General features: G+C 36.0%; 1 protein-coding gene across 2 annotated transcripts in view; it reads left to right on the top strand.

Annotated features, from left to right (window-relative positions):
- USP33 (ubiquitin specific peptidase 33) overlaps nt 1–18,474 on the top strand; it is a 57,150-nt gene that overhangs the window by 8,397 nt on the left and 30,279 nt on the right. For both annotated transcript variants that reach the window (XM_080802519.1, XM_080802520.1), the window contains exons 2-7: nt 9,614–9,745; nt 9,939–9,992; nt 10,416–10,478; nt 12,279–12,431; nt 15,691–15,793; nt 16,637–16,706. In XM_080802519.1, the coding sequence (XP_080658645.1) occupies nt 9,665–9,745; nt 9,939–9,992; nt 10,416–10,478; nt 12,279–12,431; nt 15,691–15,793; nt 16,637–16,706 (524 nt within the window). In that variant the 5' untranslated portion in view covers nt 9,614–9,664. The remainder of the gene's footprint in view (nt 1–9,613; nt 9,746–9,938; nt 9,993–10,415; nt 10,479–12,278; nt 12,432–15,690; nt 15,794–16,636; nt 16,707–18,474) is intronic.

The following is an 18,474-nucleotide window of genomic DNA, read 5'->3' on the forward strand; positions in this document are numbered from 1 at the left end:
ACCATTAAAATAAGGACCCAGAAATGAATGCTCAAAATCACTTTTTTTTTTACACATTGCCTTAGAGATTCTAGTAAATGCAGTAAAACTGTAACGTTAAATAATTAGTATTAATATTGGAAAACAAGAGGTAAAACTATCATGTTTTCCACTATATTCAGAGAATAGCCAAGGAAACTGAAAAGGAGTAGTGAAGGAGGAATGTCTTACAGTTACCAAAATACTCTACATTGTCTATACTCAGATTAAATATGGTATTGGCATAAGTAGATTAGTGAAACAAAATGAAGGAGTCAGAAATATGTGCAAGTGTAATAAAGGTAAAGATAGTATTACAATTCATGGGTAATTGGTAGATTGTATAGTAAGTGGTGCTGGTACAACTGTCTGCCCATCAGGAAGAAAGTAAATTTGGGTTCCTGTCTTAAGATAAACCCCAGGTGGATTAAAGCCTTGTTTAGGGGCACCTGGGTGGCTCAGTGGGTTAAAGCCTCTGCCTTAGGCTCAGGTCATGATCCCAGGGTCCTAGGATTGAGCCCCGCATTGGGCTGTCTGATCAGCAGGGAGCCTGCTTCACCTTCTCTCTCTGCCTACCTCTCTGCCTACTTGTGATCTCTCTGTCAAATAAATAAAATCTTTTAAAAAAATATTTAAGGTTATTCTACAGTTTTAGCTATATAGACTAAGAAATTTTAAGATTAGAAACTCAAGTTGTTAAAGGAGACATGTTTGATTTTATAAAAATTAAACCCTTTGGGGCGCCTGGGTGGCTCAGTGGGTTGAGCCTCTGCCTTTGGCTCAGGTCGTGATCTCTGGGTCCTGGGATCCACCCCTGCATTGGGCTCTCTGCTCAGTGGGGAGCCTGCTTCCCCCTCTCTCTTTGCCTTTCTCTCTGCCTACTTATGATCTCTCTCTCTGTGTGAAATAAATAAATAAAATCTTAAAAAACATTAAACCCTTTAATGATAAAGGTTACTGTAAGAAAGTTAATAGTATTGTTACTAAGACAGACATAAGGTAGTGGACTAGCATAGAGTCCATAAATAACCTTCATATAGATTGTCAAATGTTTTTTGACAAGAGTGCCAAGACTGTTTAAAGTGAGGGGAAAGTCTTTTGAACAAAGGGAATTGGGCAAATTGTATACCCATATGCAAACATACGAAGTTGGATGTTTACCTTACACCACATAGAAAAATTGACTTGAATGCATGAAAGACCTAAGCATAAGAACTAAAACTCTTAGAAGAAAACATTTGTGACATTGGATTTGGCAGTGATTCCTTGGATATGACCCCAAAAGCGTAGCAACAAAGGTAAATAGATAAATTTGACTATATCATATTAAAAGCGGTGCCTCAGAGGGCACAGTCAAGAGAGTGAAAAAGGCAACCTATAGGGGCACCTGGGTGGCTCAGGGGGTTAAAGCCTCTGCCTTCGGCTCAGGTTGTGATCCCAGGGTCCTGGGATTGAGCCCCGCATCAGGCTCTCTGCTCAGCCACCCCCGTCTGCCTCTCTGCCTGCTCGTGATCTCTGTCTGTCAAATAAATAAATAAAATCTTAAAAAAAAAAAAAAAAGGCAACTTTCTGTGGAATGTGTGAAAATATACTACAAGTCATATGTCTGATAAGGACTTAAATACCCAGAATATGTAAAGGATTCCTAAACTCAACAATAAAAAGAAATGAACAATCCAATTAAAAGCAGAAAGGCATTGACTAGACCTTTCTCCAAAGAAGGTATATAAATAAATATATATATATAAATATAAATATATATATATATAAATATATATATATATATAAATAAATGGCTAATGAATACATGAAAAGTTATCATTACTAATCATTAGGGAAATGCAAATCAAAACCACAGTGAGATCACCTCACACCTATTCGGATAGCTACTATCAAAAAACAAGAAAAAAACAAACAAACAGAAAAGTAAGGGTTGGTGAGGATGTGGAGAAATTGGAACCCTTGTTCCAATGGCTTCCAAAGGCTTCCGATAGGTTCCAATGGACTGGGAATGTAAAGTAGTATAGCCACTATGGCTGCTGGTATATATGTATACATGTAGTATGGTGATTCCTCAAAAAGTTAAAAACAGAATTACCATATGATCCAGTGATTTTTTTTTTTGAAAGATTTTATTTATTTGGCAGAAAGCAAGAGCAGGAACACAAGCAGAGGAGTGGGGGAGGGAAAGCAGGCTTCCCGTTGGGCAGGGAGCCTGACTCGGGGCTCGATCCCAGGACCCTGAGATCATGCCCTGAGCTGGAGGCAGATGCCCAACCATCTGAGCCACTTCAGCAATTTTTTTTTAAAGTTTATTTATTTAAGTAATCTCCCATCCAATGTGGGACTGAAAGTCAGAACCTTAAGATAAGAGTTGCGTGCTCTACCAACTGAGTCAGCCAGGCACCCCCCTCCAGGAATTTCACTTCTGGATATCTACCCAAAAGAAGTAAAAGCAAGGACTTGAAGAGATAGTTGTACAACTGTGTTCGTGGTAACATTATTCACAATAGCCAAAAGTTGGAAGCAACCCAAAGTCCAATGATGGGTGAATGAATTAACAAAATGTGGTATATACACACACCACTGAATGTTACTCAGCCTGGAAAAGAAAGGAAATTCTGATATGCTTACAAAATGGATGAATCTTTAGGACATTAGGCTAAGTGAAATAATGTCATCACAAAGACATACTGTATAATTCCACTGAAAACGTCTTTGGACCCCCAGACTAGTCAATCATAGAGAAAAGTAGAATGGTGGTTGCCGAGGGCTGATGGAAGGTTGAATGGAGAGCTCCTATTTAATGACTGTGGAGTTTCAGTTTTGCAAGTTGGAAAGAGTTCTGGATATTGGTTTACAACAATGTGAAAGTTGTACAATGTTGGTTGTACAACAGTGTGAATGTTGTGTAGTGTTGCTCAACTGTACACTTAGAAATGGCTCTAAGATGATAAATCTGTTTATATTTCATCAAAATTAAGAACTTAAGAAACAAGTCGTTTGAAAAAATACTTGCAGTGTAGAAATTCTATTTGAATCCAGAAGATAGGATTAATTTTACAAGAAGAGATTATGGACCCAGTAGTAAAAAAAAAAAAAAAAAAAAAAAAGACAAAGGTCAAAGAAGCAGTTAATAAAAGAGCAAATCTAGGAGTCCATAAAACTTAGGAAAAGGCACTCAAACTCACTGGTTGTCAAGTAATACAAATAAAAGTACTAGTGAATTCTTTTTTTAAAAAAATATTTTATTTATTTATTTGACAGACAGAGATCACAAGCAGGCAGAGAGGCAGGCAGATAGAGAGGAAAGGAAGTAGGCTACCTGCTGAGCTGAGAGCCCGATCCCAGGACCCTGAGATCAAGACCTGAGCTGAAGGCAGAGGCTTAAACCCACTGAGCCATCCAGGCGCCCCAGTACTAGTGAATTCTAACAATGTGCCTCTTAAATGGTAAAAGTAAAAAAACTTTTTGTTTTGTTTTTGCTAGTACAGGAAATGGTGTTGCTGTGCAGAAAATGGTATATTCCCTTATTAGTGGAGATGTGAGTTGTATAATTTTTGAAATGGGATCTTGCGAAATCTGTTTTTACAAACTGGCCCATATTAAGATTATGTGTGTGGTTTTTTAAACACTTTTGTTTTTTTAAGTAATCTTTATGCGTAATGTAGGGCTTAAACTCAGAATCTCAGGTTCAAGAGTCTCACACACTGTTGACTGAACCAGCCAAGAATCCCAAGATCATATGGTTATTTTTAATGGCAGAATATGGAAACAAAGACAATATTCATCTGTAGAAGAATTAATTGAATAATTTATGCATTGCATGCATCGTGACATATGTGTATCCAAGAAAAAGCTGAGAGAGAGGGATATCTGTATTTTTGGCCAAAAAAGGCCATATAGGTCTCTATTTCTATATTTGATTTTGAGCATGAAAAGATTTTGAAGCACATATGTAGGTTTTGTAGTGCAGATATGCTGGTAATAAATTCTTTCAGCATTTTTATTTTGTTTTATTTTTTTCAGAGATTTTTTATTTGAGAGAGAGAATGAGCAGAGCATGCTGGAGAGAACATGAGGGGGTGCTGCGGAGGGAGAAGGATAAGCAGACTCCCCACTGAGCAGGAAGCCTGAGGCAGGCTCAATCCCAGGATCCTGGGATCATGACCTGAGCCCAAGGCATGACAAGGATGACTAAGCCATCCAGGCATCCCACTTTCAGCATTTTTATAAGAGGTCCTTATTTTGCCTTTATTTAGAAAGCTGTTTTCCTAGGTATGGAGTAGTGATTTGACAGTGATCTTTCAATACTGTGCACATTTCTCCTCTATCTTCTGGCTTGCTTTGTTCCTAGCTTACGTTATTGGCCTTTCTTGGCTACTTTGAAGATAGTGTTTTTATTACTGGTTTTAACCAACTTCTTTGTTTCTAGCCATACCTAGTCTGTCAGGCAGCCCCAGGGAGGGTATGGTGGGGAAGCCAGTAGCCTGCACAGTCCCCCTTAAGTGATTTGTTTTTGATGTGCAATGGTGTAATTTTCATGTGTCTTGTGCTTTGAGTTCGTTGTGTTGCTTTAATTTGTACGATTTTAGTATTCATCAGATTTATACTTTTGCACCCAGCCGAGTGATACTCTCATTTAATTTTCTCAGTCTTTTTCTATATTGCAGTTTGTAGTGTAGTTTCTCTTGAAAATGTGCATCCTTGGGGCACCTGGGTGGCTCAGTTGGTAGAGTATCTGACTCTTGATCTCAGCTTAGGGCTTGATCTCACACCATGAGCTCAAGCCATGTATTGGGCTCCAGCTGGACCTGGGGCCTACTGAATGAATGAATGAATGAATAATAAATAAAGTGTATCCTTTATCCTGTCATCTGTGTTATTTCTGGATCTCTTTTTTTTCCTTGCTGAGGATCTGATTTTTCTTCATTTATCTTGTAACTTTTTTGAATTATAAAAGATTTTATAACTGAATGATGACAAAATACGATACAGAGCAACATAAATACGGTTACTGCCCCATGGACATCTTCATAGCACAGGGGCATTTCAAGAGAGTGGGCTTAAGACATCAGATGGGTGCCTTGAAAACAAGGGCAGACGAACAGGAGATGTGCAGTCATGCTGGACAAAATTATTTCTCAATACTTTTTTTTAGTGTTTTTTTTTAAATTAAATTCAGTTAATTAACATGTAATGTATTATCGGTTTCAGAGGTAGAGTTCAGTGATCCATAAGTCTTATGTAATACCCAGTGCTCAGTATATCACATGCCCTCCTTAATGTTCATTACCAAGTTGCCCCAACCCCCCACTCCCCTCCCTGGAGGGAAATAAACCCTCAGTTTATTTCCTATGATTATTAGAGTCTCTTCTGGTTTGTCTCCCTCTCTGATTTCATCTTGTTTTACTTTTTCCTCTCTTCCCCTATGATCCTTTGCCTCGTTTCTCAAATTCCATATATCAGTGAGATTATATGATAATTGTCTTTCTTTGATGGACTTATTTTGGTTAGCATAATACTCTAGTTCCATCCATGTCAGGGCAGATGGCAAGATTTCATTTTATTAATTGCTGAATAGTCTTCAATTATATATATATATACTGCATCTTCTTTTTTTGTTTGTTTTCTGTTTTGTTTTGTTTTGTTTTTTATACCACATCTTCTTTATCCATTCATCTGTTGGAGATCTGGGCTTTTGCCATAGTTTGACTATTATGGACATTGCTGCTGTAAGCATTGGGGTGTAGGTGCCCCTTTGGATCACTACATTTGTATCTGTGGGGTGAATATCCAGTATTGCAATTGCTGGGTCATAGGGTAGCTCTATTTTCAACTTTTTAAGGAAATGCCATACTGTTTTCCAGAGTGGCTGTACCAGCTTGCATTCCTGTCTTACAATTTTTTTTTAAGATTTTATTTATTTATTTGACAGAGAGAGATCACAAGTAGTCAGAGAGGCAGGCAGAGAGAGGGGGAAGCAGGCTCCCTGCCAAGCAGAGAGCCCAATTCGGGGTTCAATCCCGGGACCCTGGGATCATGACCTGAGCTGAAGGCAGAGGCTTTAATCCACTGAGCCACCCAGGTGGCCCTCTTGTCTTGTAATTTTTGATTGGATGCCAGGCATAGCCATTATTACTGTATTGTCTGATGCTGTTTTGTTTTGTTTTTTTTATTTCTTTAAATGTCCTTAGGTTTGTTCTGGGACACGGTTAAGTATCTTGGGAGTAGTTTGGCACTGTAATACTGTTTTGAGCTTTTAAAAGGCAGAACAAAAGTAGTTTTAGTCTATGGGTACTTTATTTCCTATTACTGAGGAAATACCCTCTGAGTACTTTATTCCTTCTATATTATGAAGGCTTTAAACTGTTACTGTTGGGTGGGGGCACAGACAGATCTGTGTTGGCTGTGAGGATTGTTCTACCTATTCCTTTCCAGTACTTTCCCTTGCTTAGGGTAGTTTAATCACATGTACATGCATGCTTATCAGTTCTCAGCTGAAAACCTAACAGTAGCCCTCTACAAATCTCTTGAGTTTATTTAGTTGTTTCTTCTCTGTTACTCTGCCTTATGAATCTAGCCCCCTTGGCCTTTCTGCATTTTCAGTTCTGTCCCTTCAACTCAAGGAGATTGCTGGACTCTGGGTTTTCTCATATATATATATATATATATATATATATATATATATATATATACACACACACACTATGGCCTAGAAGTTCTTTCAAGGCAGTAAGGTGGGGTAGTTGCCATGTTGCCTATTGTCTGATGCTTGATAACCATTGTTTTATATACTTTGTCTGGCTTTTTAGTTTATTAAGGTGAGAGTGTAAATCTGTTTCCTGTTACTAGTATGCTGCTAGTATGAAAACAAATGTTCCTGTAGAGATAATTGGTTGAGAGGAAAGAAATATCTAAGCACAAAAGGAAGTGAGAGGTGGGGAAGATTACCAGACGTCCTAAAACATAAGTAAGAAATGGAAAATATTAACAGTTATTTTAAGTTTAGCTTCATGCATCTGAAAGTCTGGAGCATGGCTGTTTAATCTTATGTAATAATGTAATGTTTAATGACTTCTTATTTTAGAAAGAAAGTGCATGTACTCACACATAAGCATGGGGGGGCGCAGAGGGAAAGAATCTCTAGCAAACTTTCTGCTGAGTGTGGAGCCTGATGCAGGGCTCGATCTCATGATCCTGAGATCATGACTTAAGTGGAAATCAAGAGTCAGATGCTTAACTGACTGAGCCATCTAGGCATCCCTAATTTTATGTAATAATATAATGTTTAGAAGTAACTGTTTATTCACTATTAACCCCCAGGGTGATTTCCTTTGCATTTTGTAGGTTGCAAGATAATTTTGGGCTATTTTTATTTCATTGAAACTTTTTGTTTAATGTGTTTAGTAATGTGGTAATATTTTAGCATTTGTAAGTGTTTATTCTTTCCTAGTAAGTTCTTATTTTTTCCCAAATAGTGTTCTGAAACCCCAAAGATAAACCAAAGGCATGGAAAGCCTTATTATTAAGAATGTACAAAGAAGATCTAGAAGTACAGAATTTTAAACTTGAGACTTTTACTTGGAAATCACTTGCTTTACTTGAACCAATCAGAAGATTTCTAAGCATTGAATGCTGTATGTCAGTTAGCTCTATGATTCATTAGATTTATAGTGGAGATAGATAAAATTTAGTGACATTGTAGTATTCCTAGTGGTCTTTTTCTCAGTTATATTTGTAATATTGTGATATCTTGGAGGACGTTAAGTGTATTGGTAACTTTTTGCCTTCTGTTTAGTTTAATGGAATTGAGGAAATTCCTGAAGAATATTAGGAAAATTGTAATTGCTATGGGAAACTGAGTCTTAAACTTATGGTCTTATGGGGAAGACAGGTATGAGACCTTACTGGTCATATAAAAAAAAGGAAAAATGAGATGCTGCAGAGTGCCTAATGAAATTTTATGTCCTTGTGTATGTATAGTACTGTGTGTGTATGTATACACTTGACATGTACTACCTCATTTAATCCTTCAAATGCCCCATAAGTTAGTTATGCCATTCTGCTCTTATTGGTATCTTCAATTCTATTTGACTTCAGAGTCTTCCTTCTACCCATAAGATACATAGGTGGATTGAAATCCTTGGTCTGCCAAATGCTGACAATGGGAAGTCAGTCAGATTTACTTCTCTTAGCCGTATGTGAAATGAAGATCATAATGGTACTCTACCTCAGGGTTGTTGAAAGGATCTTGTGATAATGTGGTTTTTACCGTGGGACGATTTTGTCCCTTTAAGGACATAATTTTATACTGTAGTTGCTAAAGCTCAGAATGGTGAGGGTGTTCTGGCATCTAAAGGTAGAGGCAAGAATGTTGCTAACTGGGCACCTGGGTGGCTTAGTCGGTTAAGGCCTCTGCCTTCGGCTCGGGTCATGATCCCGGGGTCCTGGGATAGAGCCCCGCATCGGGCTCTCTGCTCAGCAGGGAGCCTGCTTCCTCCTCTCTCTCTGCCTGCCTCTCTGCCTACTTGTGATCTTTGTCAAATAAATGGATAAAATCTTTAAAAAAATTTTTTTAATTAAAAAAAAAAAAAAAGAATGTTGCTAACTACCTTACAATGCACAGTACAAACTCCCACAACAAAGATCTGGCTGGAAATGTTAGTGGTGCAATGTTGAGAAATTCTGATCTGTGACCATCTTGGTATATTCCTAACATACCAGATAGTTTCATTTATATCATCACTAGGGGCTGCTGCTAGTATGAAAACAAATGTTTCCATTTGACTATTCTTTCCCTTTAATTCCTGTTATAGCCTCTGGGTTAATCTTAAAAAAAAAATAAAAAGGTTAAGAGTACTTAAATTGAATAACTCAAACTTTTCCCCTTTTATTTATATTCTAAAATGTGAAATGGGAGAGAGAAAGGAAAAAGTAGCAAAAGTAATGCAGAAACAAATTTATATTGACACATAGGTATCAGTTTTAATAAAATGTTAATTTTGGGGTGCCTGGGTGGCTCAGTGGGTTAAAGCCTCTGCCTTCGGCTCAGGTCATGATCCCAGGGTCCTGGGATCAAGCCCCGCATTGGGCTCTCTGCTCAGCAGGGAGCCTGCTTCCCCCTCTCTCTCTCTGCCTGCATGTCTGCCTACTTGTGATCTCTCTCTCTGTGTCAAATAAATAAATAAAATCTTTTTAAAAAATGTTAATTTTGTAGAGAAATTGTCAGTGTGCAGTTAAATTATGAAAGTAATCTAAGTATATTTGAAAAATATATTCTAGGGTAGACTTGTAAACACATGTGCTTATTATTTTAGCCTTTGTTTATTTTTATTTTTCTTTAAGATTTTATTTATTAGCACATGTGTCCATGCATGCACAAAAGTTGGGGGGAGAGGCAGAAAGAGAGGGAAAGCAGACTTCCCACTGAGGGAGCCCGATGCAGGGCTTGATCCCAGGATTCCAAGAGCATGACCTGAGCTAAAGGCAGACCTTAACCAACTGAGCCACCCTGGCACCCTGTCCTTTATTTTAATCATTTTAAATATATTAGCATTTTTTAATTAATATTTTTTGGCTATTTGTCCTGTAGGTATTACGTCATTTGGAAATACTTGGGAGACAGGAAAAAATTTCTAACAAAATGGCAGTTTTTCGAAACCATTGTCTGCATTTGGATTCAGTTGGTGAAATAACAAAAGAAGACTTAATACAAAAATCTCATGTAAGTTACAGGGTTTTTTCCTTCCTTACAAAATTAGATTGATTTTTCTCCCAAATATGTATTTTCTAAGTAAATTACTACAATACTCTGTTTCATGAGCTCTAATTTTTTTCTATAATATTACTACTCAATTGTATGTATTTGACTGTGTCAATATAATGATAATGTTGTCTATGTGATTTTTGTTTCATAGGGTACTTGTCAGGATTGTAAAGTCAGAGGACCAAATCTTTGGGCATGCCTGGAGGTATGTATGTTTCTTTCCAAAAGTTTAGTATTATAAAAATTTATATCTGAATAAGGTAAATAAGATTTTTTGACACTTAAAGGATTTCATAAATGAATATACTTTAAAAAGAGCATTACTGATAATAATAAAAATTAAACTGTAAACTTTGGGTTTTTAACTTGTGGTGCTTTTGCAGAGTTTTAGTAAATTATTAAAATATTTTGTGCTTGCCTTTATCAGAGTTGACATAGCTTTTAGCTTAGAAATATTCTCATTTTATTCTTCTCTTCCCAGTACCTTTTGGTTAAAATAACTGACTGTGTAGTCACTTAGTCGTGAAGTTAAAACCTGTAATCAAAACTTAATTGTAACTGCAGTGTTATTATACATTTATACATGTTATAAAATGCTTTATTTTTCTTTTTGTATAATTATTTATAGAATAGATGTTCATATGTTGGTTGTGGTGAATCCCAAGTAGATCACAGCACCATACATTCTCAGGTATGATATAGAAGTTTTTTTCCTATCTATTTATTTCTTTGCTTGCTTGCTTTTTAAGTTTTTAATTCCGGTTAGTTAAAGTACAGTGTTGTATTAGGTTTTGGTGTACAATACAGTGATTCAACAATTGCATATATCACCCAGTGTACAGAAAATTTTCATGTAGGATATTTTTTTAAGGAGAACCTTAAGGAAAGGGAAAGCAAATACAACATTATTTCAAGTTTTAGTTCAAAATTTTGCCCTTTTTCATATAGAGGTGTTAAATCTTAGCTTATACTTTTTAAAAGGTGGGGAGGGGAATTGCTAAGATCAGTATTAGATTGGGGTTGTAATTAAGAGAGTAATGATTTGAGAAGTATGCCTCCTGATTCGTGAAGATGATAGTTGGAATTTTAGGAGATGTGAAGATTGAAGTTAGGAGTGGATGCCTCTGCTTGTGATGGGGCCTGGCTAACTTCGGGTCTCAACTCTTACTACCTTCTCCTGCACATCGTCTTAACTAGAGTTCCCTTTCTACTTCATCCTGGGGTTTGGTGCTTGTCTGTAATTCTGGCATGCCTCTTTTTAGTATTAGGTAGAACTCCCATTCTAGACTGCGAGTTTCTTGAGAATGAACTGGCTTTTTCACATTGACATTTCTGTCATGTCAGTTATTCTCAGTCAGAGTTCTTCAAGAGAATTCATTAAGCCTGAATATCCCAAGGCGCTCAGGCATCATTATACATACAAAGGCCGGAGATTTATATATGCAAGATCACAAGTTCACTATTGCTTGAGCTGTTTTTTGCTTTGACTCATGTCATTGGGCTCATTGGTTTGCCACTCTGATATTCTAGAATAGTTACTGTGCTTTTGTCAATTATTTTCTTATGTATTATTATATATATACAAAATATATGTATGATATATATAAAATATATATGTTTATATAAATATTTATATATATATAAATCTTATATATTATATAAATTATAATAATTTGTCAATTATTTTCTTATATACACTTATTTGCTAACTGTAAAGCAGAGTCTTACTCTTGTGTTTGTCTTCATGTTGAACAGTGGTAAAAAATGACAATAGAATAATTTCTAGAGTAGGGTTACTTTTCACTGTACTTGAGCAATTTACCGTAAGAATGTGTTTTTGGTGTTCCAATTTTAACTCTTTTGAGTATATTGTTATTCATCAAAGGCCAGCAGTTTATCTTGTGATTTTTAAAAAGATTTATTTGTTTATTAGAGAGAGAGCACAAGCGAATGAGGGGAGTGGCAGAGGGAGAGAAGACTCCACTGAATACAGAGCTGGATGCAGTGCTAAGTCTTATGAGCCCGAGATCATGACCTGAGCCAAAACCAAGAGTTGGATGCTTAACTGACTGAGCCAACCAGGCGCCCCCTTATATGATTTTTTAAAAGTTTATTATTATTATTATTATTTTTAAAGATTTTATTTATTCATTTGACAAGTAGGCAGAGAGGCAGGCAGAGAGAGAGGAAGGGAAGCAGGCTCCCTGACGAGCAGAGAGTCTGACGTGGGGCTCGATCCCAGGACCCTGAGATCATGACCTGAGCTGAAGACAGAGGCTTTAACCCGTTAAGCCACCCAGGCGCCCCTACGTTTATTTATTTTTTTTTTAGTAATCTCTACACCCAGTGTGGGGGTTGAACTCATGACACTGAGATAAGAGTCCCATGCTTTCAACTGAGCCAGTTAGGTGCCCCTTTATGTGACCTTTTGAAATGTTTTCAGCTCTATCTAATTTTGTTTCCTCTTCTCCCCTCCTGTGAAATTATGTAGGAGACAAAGCATTATCTAACTGTGAACCTTACCACTCTTCGAGTATGGTGTTATGCTTGCAGCAAAGAAGTATTTTTGGATAGGAAATTAGGAACTCAGCCTTCTTTGCCTCATGTAAGACCACTTCAGCAAACACAAGAAAACAATGTCCAGGTAATAATCTAACTTTATTTAACTAAAGTATCATACATTTTCAGATAGTAATTTCAGAATTTGTCTTGTAGTTGAAATTTAAAACAACTGTACCTAATTTGTACTTGAAAAATTTATGTAATGTGCATTTTTTTCTTGACTGAAACACTAAGGCTAGCCTTTGTTCTTTTGTAGAGTAATAGGTTATGGTAAGATCGAAGCGCACCTGTCTGAAGATGGAAAAGCACCTGTTGTGTTTTAAAACTTAAAAAAAAATGGTTAAAAAAGTATATCTTTTTCTATAAAAAAGTATATCCTTTTTTTCTAAAAAGGTATATCTTTTTCTATAAAAAAGTATATCTTTTTTTCTAAAAAAGTATATCTTTTTCTATAAAAAAGTATATACTTTTTTCTAAAAAAGTATATCTTTTTCTAGCAATTTGGTTCTAGGAGAGAGGGCAGGCCTTTGATAGGGAATTAGAAATACTAATTCAGCTCCCTTTTTTTCATTTCTGTCCCTTCTCTACCCCCATTTATATTACTAGGAACATTTTACTAATTTATCAAAAACCAGATAGGATATCTTAAAGCTTAGCATTGACCTTTGTTTCCAAAATATGTGTGGGCTTGCAAAGATTGGTCACTTTATTTTGAGAATTTTCAGTCCTATAAAAAGAGGAAAAAGGAAGTGAAAAAATTAGAACAGTGGCTTTTAACTTATTTTACCCATTTGCTCTCTATGGTTTAATTAACACATTAGTGAGATTTTTCCTCATGTGTCATAAAAATCACATTGTATTTGTATTCTTTTCTTCCTTGATACCAACTCTTTTTTTTTTTTTATTTTTTAGATTTTATTTATTTATTTATTTATTTATTTATTTATTACAGAGACACAACAAGAGAGGGAACACAAGCAGGGGGAGTGGGGAGGGAGAAGCAGGCTTCCCGCTGAGCGGAGAGCACGACGCTGGGCTTGATCCCAGGATCCCGGGATCCTGGAATCCCAGGATCATGGCCTGAGCCAAAGGCAGATGCTTAACCACTGAGCCACCCAGGAGCCCTGATACAGACTCTTCTATTTTTCTTTTGTATCTTTATCATATTTTGATAGTAGGCATTTATGCTAATAAAGTAGCTCGCCATACACATTCTATAACTAAAATGACTAGATTTTAGACAAGGTATAACTTGCTGCATTTCTAGTTTTACTTTTGAATGGCTCTAGTGGGTAAATCACCACATTACCATTACTGTTTTTCCCACTGATACTTATTTATCATTCAGAAATGTGTTTTTTTTAAATTCCTTGATAGCTTGAAAGTAAATTTTTTTTTAAAAGATTTTATTTATTTATTTGAGAGAGAGACAATGAGAGAGAACATGAGAGAGGAGAAGGTCAGAGGGAGAAGCAGACTCCTGGTGGAGCTGGGAACCTGATGTGGGACTTGATTCCTGTACTCCGGGATCATGACCAGAGCTGAAGGCAGTTGCTTAACCAACTGAGCCACCCAGGTGCCCTGAAAGTAAATTTGTGTGAACACTCTTGCATTATTAACAAAAATGTGGTAACAGAGTGAAATCACATAAGGAACTAATAACAATTTATAAGGGTAGTGCTCAAAGGTGGTTGAAAAAATAAGTGCAGATAGTTCACAAAAATGAAATATAAATAAAAACACATTAATAAAATAATCATCCCTGACTTAAGAAAAGTAAGTTAAAACACCTGTCTGTTGACATTTCTGCATACTCTTTTTTTCTTTTTAAGATTTATTTATTTATCTCAGAGAGAGAGAACAAGCAGAGGGCCAGAGGCAGAGGGAGAGAGAATCCCAAGCAGATTCTCTGCTGAGTGTAGAGGCCAGCATGGCGCTCGATCTTAGGACCATGAGATCACAAACTGAGCCGAAATCAAGAGTCTGTAGCTCAACCTCCTGTGCCATTCAGGCATCCTTCGATTTCATACTCTTAATGAATGTTGAACCTGGTTGAATAAATATACTGATATTTTTCTGATGGCTTGTAAATAATTCTCTAGTGAGATATATTTATAAAACATCAAAGGCATGAATTTAATTTCATGCAACTTCCTGATCCCATTGTTGAAGAAATTACCCAGGAGAAAAAATGTTATTTGTACAGACTTTTTTAGTATAAAATTTCTATGCTATTTGAATCCAATTCATTGGAACATTAATTATAAAATAATAATATTGGAAACCATTCAAATGTCATTAGTACAAGTTTTTTCTGGGAGGTAAAATTTTAAGTGATTTTTTTAAGTCTCTGTACTTAAATATAACTAAGTGAGACTATGTGGCCAACTCAAATGTTCAGTATCTACAGATATCAGGAAAGTAAAGTGAATGTATAAAGTGGGTGGGTATAAAAGTACATATGCATGCATTGTTGAGGTGGAATAAGGCTATAATAAGTTGGAGAAGCCGAGCACATGCTAAGTGCATGCTGCTCTTCAGTTTCTTCCTTTAACTGAGTGTTGCTGTATGGATTCACTGTGGTTTGATCATCTGTTATAAGAGAACTTGCATAATCTGAGTTTTATGTGAGCTCTCCCAATTTTTAAAATATTAGATCAAAGTTTTTCTTTTGTTAGGCTTTGTCTCTCTCTCTCTCTCTCTCTCTTTTTTTTTTTTTTTTTTTTTTAGTGTGGGCTAGCAGATGACCAGTTGTAACCTTTGAGTTAAGCCAATACTTGAAAATTAATTCTGGAATATTTTATTACTATTTAAAACAAGTGAACTATTTCATATGAACAAAAGGATGCAAAGTAAGTAAGGTAGCAAGTGATCAGGAGAGATTGTAGAAGTCTTCAGATAAGTTGGTGTGTTATAATAGAATAACTTAAGTATTTTTTTCCTGTAAAAAGTTAAAGAAGTCTGAGAAGACAGTGTAGGGTATTCCACTTAGATTTTTTTTAGCCATGATGTGATCTCACTAAATTGGATTGGAATTCACTGAATTAATTGTGTTTAAATTCAGAAAAGTCACAAGTGGTTTTGTTGAATTCAAGTACATATTTTAATATAGAGTGACAAGCTCTTACCTAGCGTAAATCCTTATTGCTTTCAAGTTACAAATGTAAATTTTTTTTGATATAAGTATAAATTTTATTCTGATTAGTAATACTAGAGTTTGTTCTTAATAGCTTTAAAGTAACATCTCTTAACTTTTAGACTGTAGATGTATATGAGATAAAATTAAAAAAAATTTTTACATGAAAGATTTTTTCAAGTTGGCTGTCTTTTCTTTTATCAAGGATTTTAAAATACCCAGCAATACAACATTAAAAACTCCTCTGGTTGCTGTATTTGATGATTTGGACATAGAAGTGGAAGAAGAAGATGAACTTAAGGCAAGAGGTAAAATAATTCTCCTGTCACTCCTTTGTATGGCACTGTTCATTTCTTTAAGAAACTGTGTAATGTGAAAATTTCAAATTCCAGAAGTGAAAGGGATTCTACTGATGTTGATGACCAAAAAAAATTTAGTTTTGTATTATTGTATTTGTAAGGAAAGCAGACTGACAACTTTGAATGATGCTTGGTTTCTCTAACATCACTTTACCAAAGCCCACAATTCTTAGTATAAACTATCTGTATAATATAGTACAAATTTTGTGTTTTGTAACTGATACAAGGGAATTTTAATTTTTTAAATGTGTATTTAAATAATTATTTGAAAATTAACACTTGTACAAACCTGAAGTCTGAGTTCTTCAAGTTGTTATTTTGTATTTCCATTAATATATTTTTTTATAATGTATTTTTTTTTAAATTCTTAATTTTTTTGAAAAATTGTGGGGTTCAAACTCATAACCCCAAGATCAAGAGTCTTACACTCCACTGATTGAGCCGGTCAGGCACTCCTCTATTTTGTATTTTCTTTTTTAAAGATTTTATTTATTTATTTGACAGAGAGATCACAAGTAGGCAGAGAGGCAGGCAGAGAGACAGGAGGAAGCAGGCTCCCCACTGAGCAGAGTGCCCAATGCGGGGCTCGATCCCAGGACACTGGGATCATGACCTGAGCCGAAGGCAGAGGCTCTAACCCACTGAGCCACCAGGTGCCCCTATTTTGTATTTTCTTAGCATAGATTGGGAACCATGATAAGTACCATATATAGTTACATATTCAGTAAACATTTATAAAATTAAGTCATTGCATTATTGAATGATAACATAATTTATGATTTTTCTCAATAGGTCTTACAGGTTTGAAAAATATTGGAAATACTTGTTATATGAATGCAGCTTTGCAGGCTCTTTCTAATTGGTAAGTAGTTAAATTAATTTGTATAACTTTTTTAAAGTCATTCTTTGCGGAAGACAAAAAGGAAGTCATTCTTTGAGCAGATGACCATGCTGCTGGTATACGGGTTTACCATCCTGAAAGTGCCTGATCTCATCTGATCTTGGAAACTAAGCAGGTTGGGTCTGGTTAGTACTTGGATGGGAGGAAACCATGCTGCTGTAGTATGCTTAAGGAAAAAAAAAAAGAAAAAAAAATGAGTTAGAGGAGAAAAGAAAGAAATATACATTAATAGTGATATAAGAAAGAATAATAATTCTGTTCAATTTCCCTAGCCAACAGGATCCCATAAATCCTTGGCTGTACTTTTCTCACCATCCTCAATGCATTCCTCTCCTTCCATCTTACTTTCTGAAATGATCCCATTTAGAAAATTATGTGGATTAACAACTATGTAAATGTCTTGAAAAAGTTATTTTTTTCTTTCTTGTTAATCCTCAAGGTAGAGTAGGCAGGAATCCGGGTTGGGACATAATCCATTGTTTTCCCAGTGGGGTTACTCTATTCATGCCTGTAGTTTCCTGAGACTTCTGGTTCTTGCTTAGACCCTGGGTAGTTGTGTGTCTTTGAGCAAGTTACTTGTTTTTACATGTAGAACATGAGCTTGAACTAATTTCTCAAATTATTTTTAGTTAGGGGATGCTATGAAAATATTTTATTCCTTTCTATAGGTGGAAAAGTCACAGTATTCAGATTGTCTTTTCTTTTTTCATTTTTTTTAGTATATGTGCTGCCGAAGCGAGCACTCTTTTTTCATTTTTTTTAGTTTTTATTTATTTATTTGACAGAGAGACAGTGAGAGGGGTAACACAAGCAGAGGGAGTGGGTGAGGGAGAAGCAAGCCTCCTGCTGAGCAGGGAGCCCAGTGTAAGACTTGATCCCAGGACCCTGAGATCATGACCTGAGCCAAAGGCAGACACTGTTAAGTCCATCTGGTCTAATAATATGTAGTTTAAGTCCATTGTTTCATGATTTTCTATCTGGAAGATCTAACCATGATTAAAGATGGGTATTGAAGTCCTTTATTGTTCCTATATTGCTATTTATTTCTCCCTTTTTTTTTTTTAAGATTTTATTTATTTATTTTGCAGAGAGAGAGAGATCACAAGTAGGCAGAGAGGCAGGCAGAGAGAGAGAGGGGGAAGCAGGCTCCTGGCCAAGCAGAGAGCCCTATGCGAGGCTCGATCCCAGGACCCTGAGATCATGACCTGGGCCGAAGGCAGAGGCTTAACCCACTGAGCCACCCAGGTGGCCCTATTTCTCCCTTTAGATTTGTTAATACTTGCTTTGTATATTTAGCTCGCCCTCTGTTGGGTGTATAAATATTTACAAATGTTACCCTCTTGATGAATTGATCCCTTTATCATTTTATAATGCCCTTCTTTATATATTGTTATAGCTTTGAATTAAAGTCTGCTTTGTGTAATCGCTCTTCATTTCCACTTGCATGGAATATCTTTTTAAGATAGCCAGTTTGTTCTGGGTCAGGGTTTGGTCCTTTGTCCAGTCTGTTTCCTGTAACTATTTGAAAAGACTCACAGAGGTTCCCTCCAGCTAATCATGCTCATAAAAGACAGTGTTGCCTTTTAAATTGCTAACTTGAACCACCAGTTAGATAGTAGTACCACTTACTGAGATGTAGAAGCTTAGAGGAAGACTAGATTGATTTGAAAGTTAAATTTTGATCATGTTAAATATGGGTATTTGATATAAATCTGGAGTTTAGATGAGA

This window comes from Martes martes, assembly GCF_963455335.1.
Source record: "Martes martes genome assembly, chromosome: 4".
In the NCBI taxonomy this organism is placed as follows: Eukaryota; Metazoa; Chordata; class Mammalia; order Carnivora; family Mustelidae; genus Martes; species Martes martes.